This window comes from Elephas maximus, chromosome 15 (assembly GCF_024166365.1).
Source record: "Elephas maximus indicus isolate mEleMax1 chromosome 15, mEleMax1 primary haplotype, whole genome shotgun sequence".
In the NCBI taxonomy this organism is placed as follows: domain Eukaryota; kingdom Metazoa; phylum Chordata; class Mammalia; order Proboscidea; family Elephantidae; genus Elephas; species Elephas maximus.
The window spans coordinates 75,497,099-75,520,150 of NC_064833.1; the positions used below are offsets into that span (position 1 = coordinate 75,497,099).

The 23,052-nt window shown below is 38.3% G+C and overlaps 1 protein-coding gene across 1 annotated transcript; it reads left to right on the forward strand.

The window, feature by feature from the left end:
• Positions 1-1,674: 1,674 nt before the first annotated feature.
• On the forward strand, positions 1,675-22,423 carry COPS5 (COP9 signalosome subunit 5). Its single transcript, XM_049853760.1, has 8 exons — positions 1,675-2,099; positions 4,853-5,087; positions 5,905-6,033; positions 6,924-6,989; positions 9,096-9,181; positions 16,647-16,758; positions 20,253-20,401; positions 22,189-22,423. Exons 1-8 carry the CDS (start codon positions 1,957-1,959, stop codon positions 22,271-22,273), a joined length of 1,005 nt encoding a protein of 334 aa, XP_049709717.1. The 5' UTR covers positions 1,675-1,956; the 3' UTR covers positions 22,274-22,423.
• The last annotated feature ends 629 nt before the right edge of the window (positions 22,424-23,052 follow it).

A 23,052-nucleotide genomic window follows, 5' to 3' on the forward strand; every position in this document is an offset into this window, starting at 1 on the left:
ACTATTCTCAATGTTATTCACTTCACCCCAATATTGAATGTTCCAATGTTACCACAAGAAAAGAGATCTCTAACTTCCCAGGAGAGTGGAACTAAGGGTCCTTTATCCTAAAGTACTTTGTAAGGAGACCTTTAAAGGCAAATTTTCTTCAGCTGGAAGTCAATGTGAAACCTGCAAGCCAGGGTGTGGATTCAATAACTCTAATTTTTTTTTTTTAACCATATGCCAGGCACTATACTATAGGGTTGTCATGAGCCAAAATTGACTGAATGGCAATGGGTTTTTGTTTTTTTATTATACTAAGAGTGAAGGAGGCAATGCAGAGTGTCCTGCACTGAGTCTTACAATGAAAATGAAAACTTCCAAGTAAACAAATGCATTTTAAAAATTAATAAAATACACGGTGGAAGCAATGATCACTGGAGGAGGAAGTCAAGAAAGGTTTCATGGTAGCAATCTCTGATTTGTGTTTTTAAAGATTACCACGAGTTTCCAGGCAGAAATGTCAGGGAAGAGAATTTCAAGCGGTGGTGATCGCATGTGCAAACCCAAAATAAATGCATTGGTATTTTAAGAACGAGAAGTTTTTGGGGGGGAGACTAAAGAGAGATGAAGCTAAAGAGGAGCAGAGGAACCAGGTGAACAGCTTTAACAATATTTTTTTTTTAAACAAAAATTTACTGAACATCTAATATGCTAGGAAGGAGCCAAGATGACACAGTGGTTGAAGACTCAACTGCTAACCAAAAAGGTCATCACTTTGAACCCACCGGCCGCTCTGCAGAAGAAAAGGTATGGCGATCCGCTCCCACAAAGATTACAGTCCAGGAAACCCTATGGGACGATTCTATTCTGTCATACAGGGTCGCTAGAGTTGGAATCCACTCCAAGACACAAAACAGTATGTTAGGTGTTAGAGATAAAACAAGGAATAAGACAGACCCGGTCCCCCGTTTTGGAACTTAGAATCGGGGTTGGGGTGGAGGGTGGGGTTGACCTAAAACGAGTAAACTAATAAACGGAATAATTAGACCTGGTTTTTTTTTTTTTTATTATTAACTGTTGGAAGAAAACAGGTTGCTAAAATTTTATTCGGACTCAGGGTCAGAAGAGGTTTCACAGAATGGTATTGAAGATATAACTGTATCTATTATAAAAACAGTATTGGACATTTTCAGGACAGTAACTAGCTCATAATACATTGAATACAGATGCTAATTTTTACAAACAAGCCAAGAGGGACAACCACTGAAGTCCACATGGTTCCATACCTACTCCCAACACTAGAGGACGTGCATCTGAAAACGGTGCGCCAAGCCGCCCACTTCATTTTACGCATGTGCAGTTAGTCATCTTGAAGTAAAACAGGATGACTTTATCTTCCTTTCAACCAGCATCCGGAACTAGGTACATCTCAGCCTTCCACAGACATCCTTATTTTTTAGTTATTCAGGGAACCTATCTTATTTAAGATAACCTACAACCTCACAAAGACACTTTTTCCCCCTATTATGGCTGAGGCCCTACCCATTTTTAATATGGCGGAGATCGAGCCTGCGCAGTACCAACAAAGAAGGCTAATTCCAAGTGCTGGCATAACGCGTGCATGACCTTCTTCCGGTGTGGAAGGCTGTACCATTCCCAAGCCCGATTATTGTGTTTGTTCTAACTCACACCTCTAATTTCGAGTGGATATGTTCTCATTTCAGCCACAAGGATATTTCTCTTTCCCTATTATTGTAACTGCTGTTTATACCGTCGCTTCCCCGAAGGGCCCCCGCCATCCCCGAATGGTCTGTACCACCTTCACCTCCGGTTCTAGGTGTCATGGCAGCCTCGAGAGTCTTGTAAGAGTGTAAGACCGGTGAGGGGGGAGGGTTGGAAGCCCTCGCCCCGAGACCTAGTGGGGTAAAGTTGCGTCTTGGTTGTGGAGGCAACAACTCCGACTCCTTGGCCATGGCGGCGTCTGGGAGTGGTATGGCCCAGAAAACCTGGGAATTGGCCAACAACATGCAAGAAGCTCAGAGTATCGATGAAATCTACAAATACGACAAGAAACAGCAGCAGGAAATCCTGGCGGCGAAGCCCTGGACTAAGGAGTGAGGAAGTCCCTGGCGAGACGCTGGGAAGGGAAGGGGCGGCGGGGATTTAAGAGGAGGCCCAGGGGGAGTGGGAGTTGAAGGGGGTGGAGAGCTTTGCCTTGTGTTTTCATGGTCTGGGAGGGGAGGGACTGTGCACCTGAGAGATTTCGGTTTACCTTTATCTCTGCTGCTAGAGCCTAAGTTCCTCCGCTGAGGCCTGCCGCGACTCCCCCTTCTGTCTCTTTGACCCATTTACCTCCGGGGGATGGAGGTGGGGAATGAGAAGCGGTGATTTGGGCTGACACGTCTCAGCATCCATATTATCATATATGCCACACACTCTGCCATGAAACCTGTGTGGACATTTACCAAGGTGGGGCCTTCGGCTGATGCCAGCTGGTGACTGGAGCCGTCTCTAAAATAGCTATGAGCTGTCTTTTAGAGAGGTGTAATAGTTTTTGTTTGCTGGTAGTAATGTCAGAGGCACCCAATCTCCCCAAATATTACTCCAGGCACCACTTACCATAAACCAGAAATTATATCAATAAGAGCTTAAGCCACTTTGCCTCTTACAAAGTAGATGTATCCCTGGGAATAAAGACAAGTCGAGTGTTCATCACATCATAGCATTTATACTTTCCTGAGGGAAGATTTTGATAGACAGTAAAAAGAACACAGAAAGTTACTATCTAGGCAGCGGTTGAATTCTCACCTTCCACACAGGAGACCTGTGTCGATTCGCACCAATGCACCTCAAGCAAAGCCACCACCCATCTGTCAGGGAAGGCTTGCATATTGGTATGATGCTCAGTAGGTTTCAGTGGAGCTTCCAGACTAAGATGGACTAGAAAGAAAGGCCTGGCAGATCTACTACTGAAAAACCAACCACTAGAAACCCCTATGGATCACAATGGTCAGATCCCATTGTGCATGATGTGACTGAGTCTGGGCCTACTCCATAGCAGCTAACAATGGACAGATAAGAAGGAGAGCTGTGGTCACCCACAGAAACTATATTTCCATCAGTGACTCCATGGCACTGGGTTTTTTTCCCCAGTTTTGTACAAGGCTGGCTTTAATTGACAGTATCTAGATTCAGCAGTGTTTACTGAGTACCTAATAAGAGCCGAGCACTGAGCTAGGTAGGAATTTCCATATGTCATTTAATCTTCCTGACAACCTAGTGCTATATATTCTTTTTTTGTAAATAAGAATACAAGTAAATATATTCAGTAACTTACCTCACAATGACACTGAGCAGTGAACACAACTCAAGGTCACATCTCAGAGTTGGCAGTGACTAGTTGATTGACCTTGGGAAAATTACTTATTCTCTTTGAGTCTTCAATTTTTTTCTATAAAACAGAGATAAGACTTACCTCTTGTTGGTTTAATAAAGATTATATCATGTAATGTATAAAAAGGGTCTAGAATGTATGTAACAGGAGCACATTAACTGTGCCTTCTTTTTTTTTCCCCCCAGTAAACAGAGGAGCCAAGATTTTAATTCATGTCTCTGATTCCTAAGACTAGGTCTCCATATTTTTCAGCTTGTGATTGAAATCTGGCAAAGTTTGAGAATTAAACTTGAATATTTTCTGTGGGAGGTCATCTAAAAAGCCTTCTCAGAGACTTTGACTGCTCTATTCAGACTTCTTACGTTGCCTGTTGTCTGCTTACTTCTGTAGCAGGCTGTGCATTTAAGGTTGATGTAGTCCATTTGGAAACTGTATTGGTTTGCCTCACTGATTATATTTCTAATTAAATTCAGCCTAACATCTTGGGATTCATCAATGAGACCAGAAATGTAATTTTATTCAAGAGTTGTTTAGCTCCATCCACAGATGACAAATTCTAGAATAACGATCATAAGGAAACTAGGAATATTAGGGCTACATTTTTAATTTTGAGGCTTATAGCACAGAGGGAAACATACCTTTCAATACAGTGTTCTTTGGTAGTGCCATAAAAAAAAAAAAATACATTGCCATCGAGCCAGTTTGGACTCATAGCAACCCTATAGGACGGAGTAGAACTGCCCCATAGGGTTTCCAAGGAGCAGCTGGTGGATTCAAACTGCCGACCTCTTGGTTAGCAGCCGAGCTCTTAGCCACTGTACCACCAGGGCTCCTGGTAGTGCCACAGAGAGGTTGATAATTCTAATAAGAGTTAAGTAACACTAAAGTTTCAGTATGTGTCAGGCACTGTGCTATGTACTTTATATACATTATTCCATTTACTTTAACCCTGCTTGCAGGTGGGAAACTGAGGCAAAGACATTAAGTGATTGGCTTAAGGCCACCACTAGTGGCAGTGCCAGGATTCAGACCTAGGCAGATAGATAACAGAGCCCATAGTTTTAATTATTAAGCCAGAAGGTTGGACCTGAGAACAGTTAGGCCTAACCATCCAGCCAGAGTCAGAATCAGATAATCAGTGACTCCAAAATTAATGGAGAAAAAGTCTTTTGAACCAGTCATATAATTCTCTCCTTTCTACTTGGATAGCATATTTAAAAATTTTCAGACTTTTCCTTTCTTCCAAGGGGAAATAAATGCATTTCAGATTATAACATGTTTATTATTTCCAGCTGTCTGCAGGAACTCTGTCCTTTTCTGCTGTTTTTTTCTTTCCTACAATCTGCAGTCTGTCTCCCCTTCCATCCCTGTACATTCCTTCAATATTATCTTCAAATAATAAATGTCCTTTGAAATTGTACTTTTGATATGTAAGTTACACCATGCTTTTCTCTTTCCTTCTTTCTTTTGTAGTCACCATTACTTTAAGTACTGCAAAATCTCAGCATTGGCTCTCCTGAAAATGGTGATGCATGCCAGGTCAGGAGGCAACTTGGAAGTGATGGGTTTGATGCTGGGAAAGGTGGATGGTGAGACTATGATCATCATGGACAGTTTTGCTTTGCCTGTAGAGGGCACTGAAACCCGGGTAAATGCCCAGGCTGCTGCATATGAATACATGGCCGCATACATCGAAAACGCCAAGCAGGTAAAAATGTCATTTCTCAAAATTTAGTAACTTCAAGTTGGAGTCTCCAGGTGACTTTTGAGTTTCTAAATTTAAAACTATTCTCCTTAGAGTTTAATTTTTTAAGTTATTTTTAGGGACCTATATGTAAAATGTATACGAGAGAGAGCTTGATAAGATTTATAGCATGAATTGTTGGGTTTTTCTTTTCTAATAAATTTTAATATTTTTATGAATAAAATTTTTCCCTAATAAATTTCCAGATGGGTGTTTAAAATCAAAAGTTTGGAAACAACCTAAATGTTCCTGTGTATAAAATGGGTTATATAAATTATGATACATTCATACAATGGGCTGATAAGAAAAAAAAATTAAAAAAATAAGGTATCTATTTATATATTTAGTTATATGGAAAAGACTCCAGAATATTTTGTTGAGTGAAAAAGCAAAGTGTAGAATATTATCTGTGGTATGCTTTTGTGGTATTTATTGTTTATGTTGTTTTTTTTTTTAATCTACATATAAGCAAAGACTGTTTCTTAAACATTATGTAAGCAACTGGCTATAGTGGTGACATCTGGACTCGGAAATCGGGTAGTTTGTACCTTGTTAATTTTGTACCTTGCTTCTGTATTACCTATTCAAGAAGAAAAAATATTTTTAACTTGAAAGCACCACGTTATGCTATTATTTTGTATGCATTATCAAATGCATATTTTATACATTCTAAAGCAATGCATACTATTACTTTACCATAATGCCATGTAAACAGACAAATGACAAGTGTCTCTAAGATTAAACAGGAACTTCAGGCTCCTTTGCCCTCTTCATTTGTTAGGTTGGCCGCCTTGAAAATGCAATTGGTTGGTATCATAGCCACCCTGGCTATGGCTGCTGGCTCTCTGGGATAGATGTTAGTACTCAGATGCTCAATCAGCAGTTCCAGGAACCATTCGTAGCAGTCGTAGTAAGTATTTCTACAACTAGTTTTAATCAAGTTCTTTATGAAGATTTATTAAAACAAATATTTTGAGAAATAACAACAGTGTGATAAAGAGCAAGGCTGTGGCATCAGTCTGCCTACATCTGAATCCAAACTCTGCCTCTTAGAACTTGGGACATTGAGCAAGTCCTTAACCTATCTAAGTCTTAGACGAGGGTAGTAAGAGCACCTACCGCTCAGAGCCTAGCACATTATAGGAATTGCTAGATCAGCTCTTGTTACACTCATAGTATTTCAGATACAATCCACGTTTCTATGAGGAAGGTAGAAATTGTTCGTCTATTAAAAGAAAAAGAGAAAACTTTTGAAAAAGCGATGAGGAGATCTTAATAGCAGTCTTATGTGGTACAATAACTATAAGTTTAATATCAATTAACTGTAAGGCATTTCTGTTTTTACGCATCTTGTTGAACTTTTGTTTTTGTGGTTTTGTTTAGTTACTTTGTTCTTATCATTTGATTATTAAGTTACTGTGTGTGTGTATGTGTTACACACAGTACAGTAGATGATTATTCGCACATTCCGTATTGCCAGTTCAACTATCGACTAAATTTATTTGTATCATCAAAATCAGCACTCAGAGTGCTTTCAGGATCGTTCGTGGACGTGTGCAGAGTAGTAAAAATCTGAAGTCACCAGATGTGTAAGTTTCCAGCTGAGCTTGAACAAGGCTGGTTTGGTATTAGCTTTAATTGATTGTTCTAGATTATAGAACGTAACTACCGTTAAAAACAAAAATTCTGTGTCGGTATATAGTGCTATAGGTACATATTCATCTCCAGGTTTATAATTAAAGAAATTGAGATGTATCATGACTTTATAATCAACATATACTAAATACATCTTTATCATAGATCGATCCAACTAGAACAATATCTGCAGGAAAAGTGAACCTTGGCGCCTTTAGGACATACCCAAAGGTAATTTTTAAAATTATAAGTCCTTACAATTTTTCAAAATCCGAAATATTTGACTCATTTTGAAGGTATGTCATAATTTATAATTCTTTTTGTCCTTAAACAATATTTACAAAATATCAAACTACCACATATTGTTCTTAGTAGGCGACAACACATTTGTGTTGTATTCTGTTAATTTTACTAACACGTACCTGTGCGCCCATGGAATTACGACAGGTACTAGAGAAACAACAACCTAAGTGGATTTATTTCCTTCCCTGGAGGAAGCATGCAGTCTGACATAGATATTAGCCCAGATTACATCGCCAGAGGACAGAAGCAATCTATAAGCCAAATCCAGCCACAGCCGCCGCAGGGACTTGGAGGAGAGTAGAGAGCAGTATTCTTCTTTTTTAATTAACTGACTTCAGCTGTTTCCTTTGTAGACTGATTTGCATTTACATGTTGTTAGTTGCCATCGAGTCAATTCTGACTCATGCGATCCCACGTGTGCTGAGTAGAACCGCTCCACGGGGTTTTCAAGGCTGTGACATTTTGGAAGTAGATCATCAGGCCTTTCTTTTGAGGTACCTATGGGTGGGTTCGAACTACCAACCTTTTGGTTAGTAGTCGAGCACTTAACTGTGCCATCCAGACACAGCAACTGAGTGTGTATTCCAACTTCATGAGCAAGATAATAGAATTTTAATATGTTATTCAATCTCTTTAAACATCCTTTATTTTCGCACTGGTCTGGCAGTACGAATTTGAATCGATAAGATACGAATTTCATACCAGAAATTTAGACTAATTAACATACATGGCTCATGGGGGTCTACCTGTATTTAGTTCACTTTGATCACAAAAAGATAGTATCTTTTAACAGAGAACTTATAAATTCAGCAGCATAATGATATAATTTAAAGGTTGAGAAGCTGAAAACTATCCTTGATAAAGCATATACAGATTTTCATATCCTCTTACCTGTATTGAAGCCCTGGTGGCACAGTGGTTAAGAGTTCCGCTGCTTACCAAAAGGTCAACAGTTCGAATCTATCAGCCGCTTCTTGGAAGCCCTACGAAGCAGTTCTACTCTGTCCTGTAGGGTTGCTATGAGTCGAAATCGGATTGATGGCAGTGGGTTTGGTTTGGTTTTAGTTTACGTGTATCACATGTATTAAAATTTAATTTAAAAAATTAGTCTTTCTAACCTTTTTTTGGAGTAGTCCTTTCCTTTCTGTAAATTAAATAAATCCCAAATAATATTTTCCAACGTTTAAGATTAAAAAAAAAAACCTAAACCCTATGTCATCTAGTTGATTCCGACTCACAGTGACCCTATAGGACAGAGTAGAACTGCCCCATAGAGTATTCAAGGAGCATCTGGTAGATTCGAACTGCTTTTAACGACTTGCCACCAGGGTTTAGGATAGTCTTAAAGTTTCTTTCAGTGTCTAGTCTGCTCCCTTTATAACTCAGACGTGATTAGATTTATTACACACCCTACCTTGATATGGCCGGGACATAAAAAAAAACCCTGTTTCCAAACAGGATTATACCCCCAGGTACAGGGGTAAGGATTTCAATACATGTTTTAGGGACACACAATTTAATCCATAACACCTTTCCTCCCTTGGTTCTTTTCCAGGTAGTCTGGAACTTCAGGAGAGGCCTAGATGCCCCTCAGTGAGAGCAATGCACTTTTTTTTTCTCATTAGGATGTTTATGTTCACTATTTGGCTTCCAAAAGTAGTATTCCTGTATGTAGGTCGTTATGAGTCGGAATCGACTCGACAGCACTGGGTCTGGTTTGGTTTTTTTTTTTTTTTATGTAGAAAACAGGAGCCCTGGTGGCACAGTGGTTAAAGTGCTTGGCTGCTAACCAAAAGCTTGGTAGTTAGAATCTACCAGCTGCTCAGCGGGTGAAAGATGTGGCAACCTGCTTCCATAAAGATTAATGGCCTTGGAAACTATGAGGCAGTCTGCTCTGTCCTACAGGGTCACTATGAGTTGGAATTGACTCAACAGCCATAGGTTTGGTTTTGGTTGGTTTATATATAGAAAACTACATAGAAAAAAATTTTTTTCATCTTCTGGGTTTTTTTTTTTTTTTTGGTTTTGGTTTAGGGCTATAAACCACCTGATGAAGGACCTTCTGAGTACCAGACTATCCCACTTAATAAAATAGAAGACTTTGGTGTACACTGCAAACAGTAAGTAATCTTAAAACATATCTGACTCAGAGATCACCATAAGAAACCTGAAGAGATTATCCAGTCTAAGTTCTTATTTTACAGATGAGAAAAAAGACTCAGGTGAAATGCATTTCATAAAACCTTTTAAATAATAGTGAGAATATACAAATTGAGAGTAATATTTTTATTTTTTATTAATATGTTATCATGGCATGTTACTTACCTTTTACACAACCATAAACAATTTATCAATGTACAACATACTTGATACATAACAAAATTAATAACTGAGAGAAGTTGTGTTGGTCCACCCTGATACTAGCATGTCTGCTACCCTCAAAGAACCCATGTTCTACTTAGCAAAGGTTCGTACTAAGCATTAGAACTCCAAAAGCTAAGGAAGTCAATAGTAGACACTGTAAAATTATATATTTTACAATGGTATATGATACTTTATGGTATGTGAATTATATCTCAGTTAAGAGAGTTAAGCCAATGGGAACAATTTTCTCTACCTTCTAAATTTATGTTGCCACCTCTACTACTGTCACCTTGACCCAGCCCACTGCCATCTGGTGCCTGGACCATAGCACTAACCTTCAACTACTCTTCCTGCTTCTACCCTTTACCCTTTAAAGGTCTTTGCTCAGTCAGACTGATTCTGTTAAAATATAATAAACACATTAATCCTTTTCTCAGAATTACTTCCTATCTCATTAGAAACAAAATCCATAGTTTTTCCCATGGTCTACATGGCCAGTTGGTAAAAACCGTAAAAAAGTACCACAAATCAGACAGCTTAAAACAAAAATTTATTATCTCACAGTTCTCGAGGCCAGAAGTCCAAAATCAAGATGTTGGCGAGTTGTCTCCTTATGGAGCTCTGAGGGAGAATCTGTTTCATGCCTCTCTTCTAGCCTCTGATGGTTGCTGGAAATCGTTGTCATTCCTTGGCTTGTGGCAACATACAACACTCCAATCTGTTCCTCTGACTCTTCTCTCTGTGAGTCTTTGTTTTCTTATGAGGATACCACTCATTGAATTAGGGCCCATCCTAATCCTGTATGACCTTGTCATGGATTGAATAGTTTCCCCCCAAAATATCTGTTCACTTGACTAGGCCGTGATTCCCAGTATTGTGTGGTTGTCCTCCATTTTGTGATCTGATGTAATTGTCCTCTATGTTGTAAATGCTAATCTCTGCCTGTGTTTAATGAGGCAAGATTAAGTTATGTTAAAGAGGATTAGGGTGGGATGCAGCACCCTTACTCAGGTCACAGCCTTGATCAATGTACCGGGAGGTTCCCTGGAGTGTGGCCTGCATCATCTTGTATCTTTTAAGAGATAGAAGGACAAAGAAGTGAGCAGAGAGGGAGGGACTTCCTACCACCAAGAAAGAAGAGCCAGGAGCAGAGCATATCCTTTGGACCTGGCTTCCCTGTGCTGAGAACCTCCTAGATCCAGAGGAAGATTGATGCCGAGACACATGGAGATCGCCAAGGAATGCTGGGCCCACTGATGTTGAAAGAAAACAAGGACCTTCCCCCAGAGCCTACAGAGAGAGAAAGCCTTCCCCCTAGAGCTGGCTCCCTGAATTCGGACTTCTAGCCTCCTAAACTGAGAAAATAAATTTCAGTTTGTTAAAGCCATTCACTTGTATTTCTGTTATAGCAGCACTAGATAACTAAGACAGACTTCATTGTAATTTAATTGATGAGTACATCTGCAAAGACCATATTTTCTAATAAGGTTTCAAGTGGATGTGAATTTGGGAGAACACTATTCAACCTATTACACTAGTATCTCCTTTTCTCCATAACCCCCCTACCATAACTTCAAGGAATATTTTGACTACGTATGTGTTAGTGTTCCTTTTGCTCTTATTGTTGTTTTAGAAATGTCTAGAAAATTCTTGAGTATCTAAAACTAAGTGTATTAGTTTCTTAGGGCTGCTATAACAAAGTACCACAAATGGGTGGCTTAAAACAACAAACATTCATTTTCTCACAGTTCTGGAGTCTAGAAGTCCCAAATCAGGGTGTTGACAGGACCATGCTCTCTCCAAAGGCTTTAGGGAAGAATTCTTCCTTGCCCCTTCTAACTTCTGGTGGTTGCTGGCAAACCTTAAACATTCCTTGGCTTGTGGCAGTATAATCCCATTCTCTGCCTCCATCTTTACATGGTTGTCTTCCCTCTGTATGCCTGCTTTTCTGTGTCCAAATTTCTCCATGCATATAGGGAAACCAGTCAAATTTGGTGGGGCAGTGGTTAAGCGTTCGGCTGCTAACCCAAAGGTTGACAGTTTGAATTCAGCAGCCACTCCTTGGAAACTCTGTGGGGCAATTCTACTCACTATGAGTCAGAATTGACTCGATAGCAACAGGTTTAATCTACTAAAGGAGCCCTAGTGGTACAATGGTTAAACACTTGGATGCTAACTGAGAAGTCAGCAATTCTAACCCACCAGCAGCTCTGAGGGAGGCAAGACCTGGCTATTTGCTCCTGTAAAGAATACAGGATAGGAAACCCTATGTGGCAGCTCTGCTCCATCCAGTGGGGTCACTATGAGTCGGAATTGACTTGACAGCACACAACAACTAATCTAGTATGATCTCATCTTAATTTGATTACGTCTTCAATCACCCTATTTCCAAATAAAGTCACATTCACAGGTTCTGGGTGGACATAAGTTTTTGGGAAACACTATTCAACCCAGTACACTTTTTAAAAAATATATCTGGTTTTCAATCATCCCTGACATATTTCTAAAAAAACAGAAGATTCTATTTTTCAGTTAAAAATTCGAGATCAAATCATTTTATTTGCTTTTTGAAAAGAATAAATCATTCCTGTTTGAGAGAATTACTCCTACACATGGAAACACCTTTGCTGTAATAATTTCATTTTCAGAATAGTCATTTTTTTCTATTTGTTTTGCATTGTTGTAGTCACGACATGTACTCTGTTTAGAATTAAATCAAGAGATTTATTAAGGGAAAAGACAGCTTTAGCTGGGGAAAACATTGACTCTCACAAAGTGAAAGTCAGAGCTCCAAGGTGGTGAAGGTGCAAGGACATTTTTATAAAGTGGGAACAAAAAACTTTAGGTACACAATTCTGATTGAAAACCCTGGTGGTGTAGTGGTTAAGAGCTACGGCTGCTAACCAAAAGGTCAGTAGTTCAAATCCACCGGGCGCACCTTGGAAACTCTATGGGGCAGTTCTACTCAGTCCTGTAGGGTCTTTATGAGTCGGCATCAACTCAACGGCAATGGGCTAGTTATTTTTTTTATTCTGATTGGAAGTTACAAATTTAGATCAGACTAAGGTGAGATTCCTTGAAGCAGGAGCTCGTCCAGGATTGGGTTATCAGCAGTATGTGGGCATTCTGGATTGGTGGCTTACAGTTAAGCTGTTTGTTTTAAGGCTCCTTGGGAACAAGCTGCAGATGAGCTGTTTGTTTTAAAGCTCCTTGGGAACAAGCTAACAACATTCTGATTGGTGCTTGGTGAGGTAAGATAGTTGAGAGGCGGGATATCTGGAAGCAAGGAATCTTCTGTGATTTGTTCAAAGGTTAGATGTGGGTTTAGTTGATTGGTTTCTCTGGGAACATACTGATAACATTCTTTTTTAACTTGGTTATAGAGCAAACAGTTCCTTAGATACAAGATTAAGCCAGTGCAAAGGTTAACTTCTTAGTGGAGTAGGCTTTCCAAAATGAAGTTTGAGTTCAGGCCTAGAGGCAGCCTTCTTTTAGTCGTGTAAAACACCCACAGAGTTTAATTTTAGGGTGTTCTTTCTCAGGTTGTGGTGGTATAAAAGGTTAATATCTTTAATATCTACAGTGATCTCCACTTATCTGAGGTTTCACTTCCTGCAATTTCAGTTACCCACGGTCAACTGAGGTTTGAAAATGTTAAAAGAGTATGTAGCATGATGAAATCTCACGCCATCCTGCTTCTTCATTCATGTAACTTGTATTACGGTATATTGTGTAATTGTTCTATTTTACTATTAGTTATTGTTGTTAATCTCTTACTGTGCCTGATTTGTAAATTAAACTTTATCATAAGTATGAGTAGGCTAAATCATAGTATATATAGGGTTTGGTACTGTCCACAGTTTCAGGCATCCATGGGAGGCCTTGGAACTTATCCTTCGCAGGTAAGGGGGGACTACTGTTTTTTTCACTATCAGCAGCAGCTTTCAAAAACAAACAAAAAAGAAGACTGGTAATCTGTGTTTTTTGTATTCCAGTAGACCTACTTCCCTGCTTTTCTATTCCATTGGTTATCCTTTTGTCTTCCTAAATGACTTTTTTTTGACAAGTACTCAGTAGGCTCATTGCTTCTCTGAAATGAGCCTACCAGAAAGTAGTAGTTGCTTTCCTAGCTGCTTGTATTGCTATAGCCCCCAACAATATTCAGAAGTGTTAACTCCTAAATCAGAAAGAATAAATTTTTTAATAGGGAAATTGGATGGCTTAACTTATTTTTACTTCAGATCTTTAAAGACAAAGTACTAAGTTGAAAAACAGCATTTTATAGGATGGTGGTTGTTATGGATTGAATTATGTTCAAAAATATGTGTTATAAATCCTAACCTCTATGCCTGTGGTTATAATCCCATTTGGCAATGGGTTGTCTTTGTTATGTTAATAAGGCAGGATTAGTATTTTCAGTCAATCTCTTTTGAGATATAAAAGAGATTAAACAAGCCAGCAGAACAGAGATGGGGTAAGATAGATGGCAAGCCATATGGAGATCTCCAAGGAACCAGGAAGCAGAAACTGAAGAGACAAGAACCTTCCCCCAGAGCCAACAGAGAAAGAAAGCCTTCCCCTAGAGCCGGCACTCTGAATTCGGACTTCTAGCCTCCTAAACTATGAGAAAATAAATTTCTGTTTCTTCAAGCCATCCACTTGTGGTATTTCTGTTATAGGGGCACTAGATATCTAAGACCGAAATCAATTTCCTAAATTATTTGATGATGAGCTATTTGCAGCTTCTATTGGCACGTCTTTTTTTTTTTTTTTTTTTACCGTAAATCCTAGATCATAATGCACACCAAAAGTCTGTTTTAAACATAGAATTAGTCTAATGTAAGTGTTAGCTATTTTTAACTTTAAAGAACCTAAGTAAAAAATCCCAGTAAAACACCCATTGCCGTCAAGTAAAAAATAGGACACCGTATTTTTTTTAAAAGAGTTCAGTGGTTCTCTGAGGCTTATGAAAAATAATGATCTTGTATTTTTCCCGTTCCTGTCTCCCAGAAGCAGTACTTAAACTGTTGTGGTTGTTCTTTAAGTATTTACCCCCATATTGTCAAACAGTATGCTTATGGTGCTACTTCTTGATTTTCAGTTCTAAGAAGTATCTATTATTGACTTCCAGTACAGAAGATGAAAATTTAGCTCCACAAGTGTTTTTGAATACTCTTCTTGTTTTCAACTCTTCTACTGAGATTTGTACCTAATCACTACTTATTAGACAAAAAAATTCATTGTGTCAGCCTACAGAATTAAAACAGTGATTGCATTAAGGTGATCTATAAATTGTTAAAAAATAATAGTCTATTCCAGACCTTCAAATTTGAGTTCCCTTATAGTCTATCCTTTATACATCTGCATATCTCTGTTGCTATACTCATCCTCTCTTCTCTCTCCCCTCAGAGGTATAACCTGGACTTCCTACTTGGGTGCTGCATCCCTGCCTCCCCTCCCCATCCCTGTTCCCTCACTCCTGGGACCTCACTTCTTAAACCCTCTCCTAAATGTCTACACTCTCTGTATAAAAATAAAGACTGCATTTTGAGTAGTAGACATAACTGTTTTCGTATCTTTGCTCTGCCACCTACTAGTTATGTGGCTTTGAGCAAGTTCTTTAATCTCTCTGAATCTGTTTCCTTGTCTGTAAAATGGGGGTAACATATCCTCCCTCATATTGTTAGAAGGAAGATTAAATGAGAAGGTATGTAAAGCACCCAGATCAGAGAAGATGTTCAAGAAACAGACTGTTCCACTTCCATGTTTCACTAGCTGCTTCCTTTCAGTCTTTTCCAGCTTTAAACATGCACAGGTGTCTTAATCTTGAAAAGGACTTCACTTAATTCCAGTGTCTTTAAACTCTTACTCTTTTTCATGTCTTCACTTCAAGTTTCCTTAATCAGCAAGCCTTGTTGTTTTGCCCATGTCTGTATCATTTGCACCACTGCCCCCCGAGCATGAGCCTTTATCTTTTCAGGTCCCCTCTGCTGCAGTGGCTTCCTTTGTGGCATCCCTGCCTCCAGTTTCTCCCCTTCTCTGACACATCCTGGGTGGTACTGCCACAACCAGCTTTTTGAAACACTGCTCCTCTCCTTGAATGCCTTCCGTGAGTCCCAGGTAGAGGATAAAGTTTAAATTTCTCAGCCTTACACGGTAACGTCTTCCACCAACTAGACCCCAGCATAGCTTTCTAAATTTACTTCATGTAATTCTTCTGCTTTTGATAAATTGTCCAACCAAACTGATTTATTCTCCCTTAGACATTTTACCCATTTTACCCAATGCTCTCTGCTTGACGTTCTCCTTGCCCTCAATATCCATGCCGTAGACTAATGTGAGGATTACTTAAAATCCTGCCTTTTCTGTGGGGCTTCACAGACAGCTCTAGCCCACTTCAGTTCTAGCCCACTTCAGCTCCTCTACACTAAGAGTACTCATTATCTTTATCATTTATGTGGTATGTGGTTGGTTTTATATGTGCACTGTAATATCCCTTATTAACATATACTCTTATATTTAATTTTTGTGGGTTCGTGCCATATCGGCCCTATAAATTCCTCAAGATAAAGAAGTCTCTTGTGCTTTTTTGTATCCACTGATGTACAAAACCTAGTGAAATATTTAAATATTTGTTACTTTTTAAAAATACAGTTTTTTAAGACATTTAAGCAGATTTTCCTAGCTATCTATAAAGAGGCATTAGTACCTTTGGAAGCAGTAGTAATTCTTTCATGTGCCTTAAGGACCTACTTTAAAATCTGTTTTTCTAAAAAAACAGTAGGTCCTCATGAGGGGATTAGAACGGAAGGAATGAGAAATCCGCATGTCATTTTCAGTGTTTCAAAAAGCCAGATGAAAACTACACTGACCCTGGAGAGGCAGCTCATGAAGTTAGCATACCTGGCTGGAATTTGTGAACTCAGTAATATGGGTAAAGATGTTGTTTAAAGTTCTGATTGGTTGTTGATACCGTGTTAGAAATTTATGGGCTCTATGAAGGGAAGAAATACAAAACAAGGATGCCTGGTTGACACAAGATTTGAGACCACAACCCCTGAAGAATAATGAGGAAGCCATGATTACGCGATTGTTCTATTGGACTAAAAACTAAAGTATGACTATTGGATGTAAAATGTAATTCACTTCAATTTGGCTATAATTTATATTATGTAGTTGGATATTTTTTTCACTTACTAAATTTGTGCTTTCATTCAATAGATACTATGCCTTGGAAGTTTCGTATTTCAAATCCTCTTTGGATCGCAAATTGCTTGAACTTCTCTGGAATAAATACTGGGTGAATACACTGAGTTCTTCTAGTTTGCTTACTGTGAGTACTACACTTTCAAGGGATTTATTTGAGTTTTATCAAAGCTATTTTTTGTATAAGTTGTTTGATATCTGAAACCATTTTCATGGAAAAGCTATACCTGACTTGGCCAAGATACAAGGGCTGGGGTTGGATTCTCTAGGACCAGAGCTGCACTGGGTGCTAGACTAAGCCATGTCTGTTTCATGTACCACAGAGACCAAGTCTAAATGGCAGATATAGTGGCAGGATCAGGGTAAGATCTGCCACTGCCTTAAAAAGACTTACAGAGAAATGAAATACAAATACTGTGTTTTGTTGTATCAGGTATCTCAGGTAGGACTCTGGTTATAAGTGACAGAACACCCAACCGAACTAGCTTAAACACAAAAGGGAATTGTGTAGGATACAAAGTCCAGGAGTAGGCCTTACTTCAAGCACAGCTAAATTTTCACTGAAACAATATTAAGAAGTCTTCGTTTTCCTCTCTCAGCTTTGCTTTTATCTTGGTTGGCTTCAGCTTCAGGCTTCATATGAAAGCAAGATGGCAGCGTTAGCCTTATACTTCCCATCGTCTCAGTTTCATGTTCAAAAGAGACGATCAACCCCCCCACCCCAAGCACACACCCGCATCCCCACACCCCACACCCCCACATATTCCCAAGCAAAGCCTCATTTTGTGTCAGACTGGCCTTGCCTAGATCACATGCCCATCCACCTTCTGTGGGCCAAGGGAATAAACTTGATGAGTAGCTGGACCCAGGGCAAGTGCTCCACCCCTGGGCTGGAATGAAGGATTCGAACTGAGAATGGAAAAGGGTGGTCCCCATGTGGAAATAAGAATTTTAATTCCCAAAAGCAGCGCATGTTGAGCGTCCCCCGAAAGAGAAAATGGTATCAACTGAATATAACATACTTGGAAGGATATTTATTTAACAAACTTCTCTATCTAGAGTTTAGTCAGGAACCATTAAAAAAAAAAAAATCCTGTTTCATATACTGCGGTGTAGCATAATGGTTAGAACCATGGTGTTTGGAATAAAACTGGGTTTGAAAACACCTCTGTCACGTCACTAGTTGTGAGTGACTTTTAGAAAGTTGTTTAATGTGACTGAGGCTTTCCTGGGTATAAAATGGTGATAATACTACATTCGTTGTTAAGTTCACTGAGACTATTAAATGAGATACTTTGCAGTGAGCAAAGTGCCTGGCATATCCTAAAGTGTCAATAAATTATTATTCTTTTTAATTTGGTGCAGTTTACTCATGGAGAAAGGCTCCCACTAGAGCCTGTTCACTCTGATTTTAAACACAAGTCTGACTAGCTTTCTTTACATACTTCATATCCACAAGAGACAGAAGTAACAGATTAGCAGGGAGGAGAGTGATCACAACAGCTAACATATATTAAGTGCTTCCCATGTGCCAGACACTGCGAAATGCTTTTTGCCACTTGATATTATATGTTATTTCCTTAGAAGCACATATACTAATAGCAGCAAGAAATGACACCTGATGGCAAGGGGAGAAAAACAGGGTAAGACCACAGTAGTCTGAACCTTAATACAGAGGCAGACAGTGCTACCTACTTAGCCCTGTGGTTCCCCTGTATTCCAGCATTGCATATAGTGAGGACATTAGTAATCAAAAGGTTAAATTACATTTTTCCCTTTTTTGTGGATATATATATTGTACTTTGCCACATTTTAAGAAAAAATATGTAAATATATGTCCAGCTTATCTCTTTCCTTAGCAAAAGCAGTTAATTACAGCGTTAACTTAAGGCTACCAGAAAATTAGTTCTTTCTCTTCTCTTTTCTGTGTATTTGAAATGTAACTGGATGTATTGTATATTCATTCTAATAATATAACTGTTTCTGCTAACCTGCAGTTTTATGGCTTAAATCTAATGATTATGAAGTGGTCTATAAACCTTAAGGTTTTTCCAAGTATATGGGAATAAAGTTTTTTGGTGCCCTAATTAGATTCAGGCGACATGAATGTGCTTCTTTTAAAAGTGTTGTAAGTGTGTAAAACATTGGAAAAGCTGATAGCGTTTTCAAGGGCCCTCGTAGTGGCTGTGGTGACTGCAAACACCTTTCATGTTTGCTGCTGGAATTGCTTTTCCTGTATACTGTCTTAAAAGCTGAGGAAATAGAATACCATGCTAATTTTTGCCAGTTTGTTTATTGAATCTTCACTCTCTTCTAGTGAATATTTGGGAAAGAAGTGCAATATGTACTTCATAGTTATCTTTGCAAAAAAAAAAAAAATTTTTTTTCTTTTTAAATTTTAGACTACAACGTTTAAGAAAACAATACTCCATAAAAATCTTTTTTAAAATACCAGTTAAATGTGCTTATGTAACTGTTAAAATTTTCCTTTTCAAAAGTATGTAATAATATAGAAAAATGCTTACAATGCATTGTTAAAAGGGCAAATTATAAAAACAGTATCTATGATTCCAGTTCACCAAATGTAGGCTGTACATGGGCATATAGCAATACACTAAAATATAATCATGGTATCAGTTGGGTGGAAGATTGTAGTTGTATTTATTTTCTTCTTTATTGCTCTATTATTAAAAAAAAACCTCAAGTCAGTTCTGACCCATAGAGGACCCTATAGGACAGAGTAGAACTGCCCCATAGGGTTTCCAAGGAGCATCTGATAGATTCGAACTGCTGACCTTTTGGTTAGCAACCTGAGCTCTTACATACTGCACCACCAGGGCTCCTTATTGCTGTATATTTTCCAAATTTTCTACAATAAATTTTATAATCAGAAAAGCTAAAACAAATGTTACTTTTTAAAATACTGTTTTATGTGCTGATTCTAAAAGTTCAACAAGAATAATAACAAAATTAGCTAACAATCGTTAAGCATTTACTAGGTGCCATGGACAGTCCTAAGAGCTGATATCTATTACCTTATTAATGGAGCCCTGGTGGCTCAGTGGTTAAGAGTTTGGCTGCTAACCAAAAAGCCAGCAGTTTAAATCCACCATTCGCTCCTTGGAAACCCTGTGGGGTAGCTCTACTCTGTCCTAGAGGGTCACTATGAGTCGGAATCAACCAGACGGCAATGGGTACGGTAAAGTATCTAATGGTCACAATAGACTTAAGGTAGAAATGATCGCCCTTTTTCCAGAGAGAACTTGGAGGTCCAAAGCAGTAAAGAGCCTCACCACTAATCTACGGCAGAGCCAAAGCCTCCCAGGATACAAGTATTAGATTTAAGCAGTCAAAAAGAAAGATTCCAAATTTTATCTTGAAGTTATAAAAGGGGAAAAAATCTATACGTGAACTGCTTGAACTTTTGAAGCCATTTTGGCAGGTGGAATTTGACTTTTTACCTCACGGTCCATTCAGATTGTACAGTAGAATTACTTGAAAATGAAGTGTTCTAAGAAAATTAATTTATATAAAAATAAATGGATTTCCTTTTTTTTTTGAATGGTAGGCCTGTATTACAGTGGATAAGTAAATATTGACACGATACCATTTTTTCCACAGAATGCAGACTACACCACTGGTCAGGTCTTTGATTTGTCTGAAAAGTTGGAGCAATCAGAAGCCCAGCTGGGACGAGGGAGTTTCATGCTGGGTTTAGAAACACATGACCGAAAGTCAGAAGATAAACTTGCCAAAGCAACACGAGATAGGTGAGAGTAAACCTATCAGATTCCTGCCCCTAATGCTTTTCCTTTTTGCTTTCAAAATTTGCAAATAACAGTAAGGAATCAAATTCCTTATGGTCCAGCTTAGTTATGACTTATGAAGAATGGTGCCTGAATATTAACTTCTTGGGGCCTTTAAGAATTGTCAGACACAGACTTTAACTTTGAAAATTTGGGAGACATTAGGTCAGAATATTGAAGACTTAAATCAGAGATCAAAGAAATAGGTAGTCTAATGAAACATTCCTAGTTGCCTTTTCTAGGTTCAGCCAGGAAGTTTAACAGAGAAAACAAGTCCACCACTGGATTTGAAAAAAAAAAAAAATCCTTTGCAAAAAGATGCCCTGACCTCTTCTAACCTAATTATTCTGACAGGTGATATTAAGATTTCTTAAATTTACCAAATTTCATATTTTTATAAAGTTTTAAATCCCTAGCTAACACAAATGATTGTGTCTCTCTTAGTCTTCTGAAATTATCTTTTGTACAGTAATTTAGTATCAAAGTTCACTACCGACGAATTTGTTCAGAACAAATTTGGAGTATGTTATATAATAACTTATAAAATACTTTTGTGGCCCTTCAGATGCAGAGTCTATACAGGGTTCAGAAGACTAAAAAAAAAATAGTGTTTACTTTGACAAAAATTAGAGTTTTAATGTGATAATTAAGGGCAGAGAGGAAGGAAAAAGCATGCTGACATGTATATAAACTGATACATTGGTATCCATTTTAAGAAAAACTGGATTGGTCCATAGGAAAGAGAAGAGAGAAGGGACATGTATTCTAGGAGTGGAGGGTATCTTGAGTTGGAACTAATCTCATCCCTTTCTTCTTGGGTCTTTTAAAGGGAGAGCTTGTGTTCCAGATAAAAATGATATTTTGGAGTGTGTTTTTGCCCATCTATCTTTATGTCTGTGATTTATGATTTTATCTACATTTACATCTCAATTTTTTATATAGCAAAAATTTTCATTACGGGAGTGTCTCTAATATGTAGAAGGAAAAGTAGTAAGGCAAATACTTCATAGAGAATTTTCCTTTTATGGGTAACTTTACAAAACTTACATCTCTTCTTAATATTGGTGATGGACATTTTTTTTCTATGCTTTTTACTTTTTGTCCATTCAAAAATGTAAATCCTTTGCCCATCAACCTAGCTTTGACAGAAAAACAGCATAGGTTCTTTAATTTTTTTTCAGTTATTCTAAGTAATAACAAGGAATAACAGATTTTAATGCAATATTGGGATCTATCTTGAATTACGTATAATTTCTGTCACTTTTAAAATTTTTCCCAAAGCTGCTGACAAGTAACAAAAGTAATTGTTGCAAACTATATCAAATTTTAAGGAGCCCTGGTGGCACACTGGTTAAGTGCTCAGCTGCTCACCAACCAGCTGCTCTGCAGAAAAAAGATGTGGCAGCCTTTTCCATAAAGACTACAGCCTTAGAAACCCTATAGGGCAGTACTGCTCTGTCCCATAGTGTTGCTATGAGTTGAAATTGACTCGACAGCCATGGGTTTAATATCAAATTTTATATTGACATTCTGCTGTTAAAGTTTTAGTAAGTAGTGAAATGGTCAGGAGATATGCAGAAGACTGAAAAAATCACAAAGGAAAGCTTGAGATTAGTATGATTTGGGGAGTATGAATAGAAACGAAAATCATTGGGGTGGGATGCAAGGATGGACAGTGGGAGGGATGGAATGTACACGTTTAAAAGTTTTCGATTTGTAACATTATGTAATGCTGTGTTTTTCCTTTCCAGCTGTAAAACTACCATAGAAGCTATCCATGGATTGATGTCTCAGGTTATTAAGGATAAACTGTTTAATCAAATTAACATCTCTTAAGCAATCACTGAGTAATACTTTTTGCCTGAAAGCCAGTAGGAGAAAAATACTCAAGTAGAACTTTTAAACCAGTTACCAGAAATCTGATTAGAAGTATAAGGTGCTCTGAAGTGTCGTGAATATTAACAACCTGTAATAAAGCGCTTTAAAATGAAAGTGTCCTTTCATTGTTTTATGGGAGCAATTGCATTATTTTTCTAGCATCCTTTAACATTCTTGAACGTGAGACAAAGGAGTATTTATTAGAATCTTTGTTTTTTTAAAATCTTGCCTATCTAAATTAGTCAAAGAATTTCAACATTTAACATAATGCTTTTATGTACTGTGAAACTCTAATCAAGTCATACCATGAATTATTTTCCTGAAAATCAAATCACTTATTAGCGGTAGAGCCTAACACAGTATATCTAGTCATTCAGATTTTCACCAGGTGCTCTTACTGAACCAGGCCCGGTGTTTCTCTGTGGAGATATGTTGAACAAGTTAGACATGGCCACCGTCCTCAGAGACCTTCCATGGAGGCTACAGATGAGTTAACAAGTACTTAAGTATACTGCTATGAAGGGAGAAATAAAGCGTGCTGGGGAACTCTCAGGAGGGGCACTTATCCCAGAAAGGAGTTAGCAAGGTAGGCTTCCTGAAGGAAGTGACCTGATCATTAAGCTGAAATGAGAAAGGTTTAAGAGCTAGCCAGAAAAAGGGTAATGAGGCAGTTACAGTTACAAGCAGAGAACACAGCAATGTGTAGAAAGCCAGAGGTAGAGAGCAAGAAGCGAGAA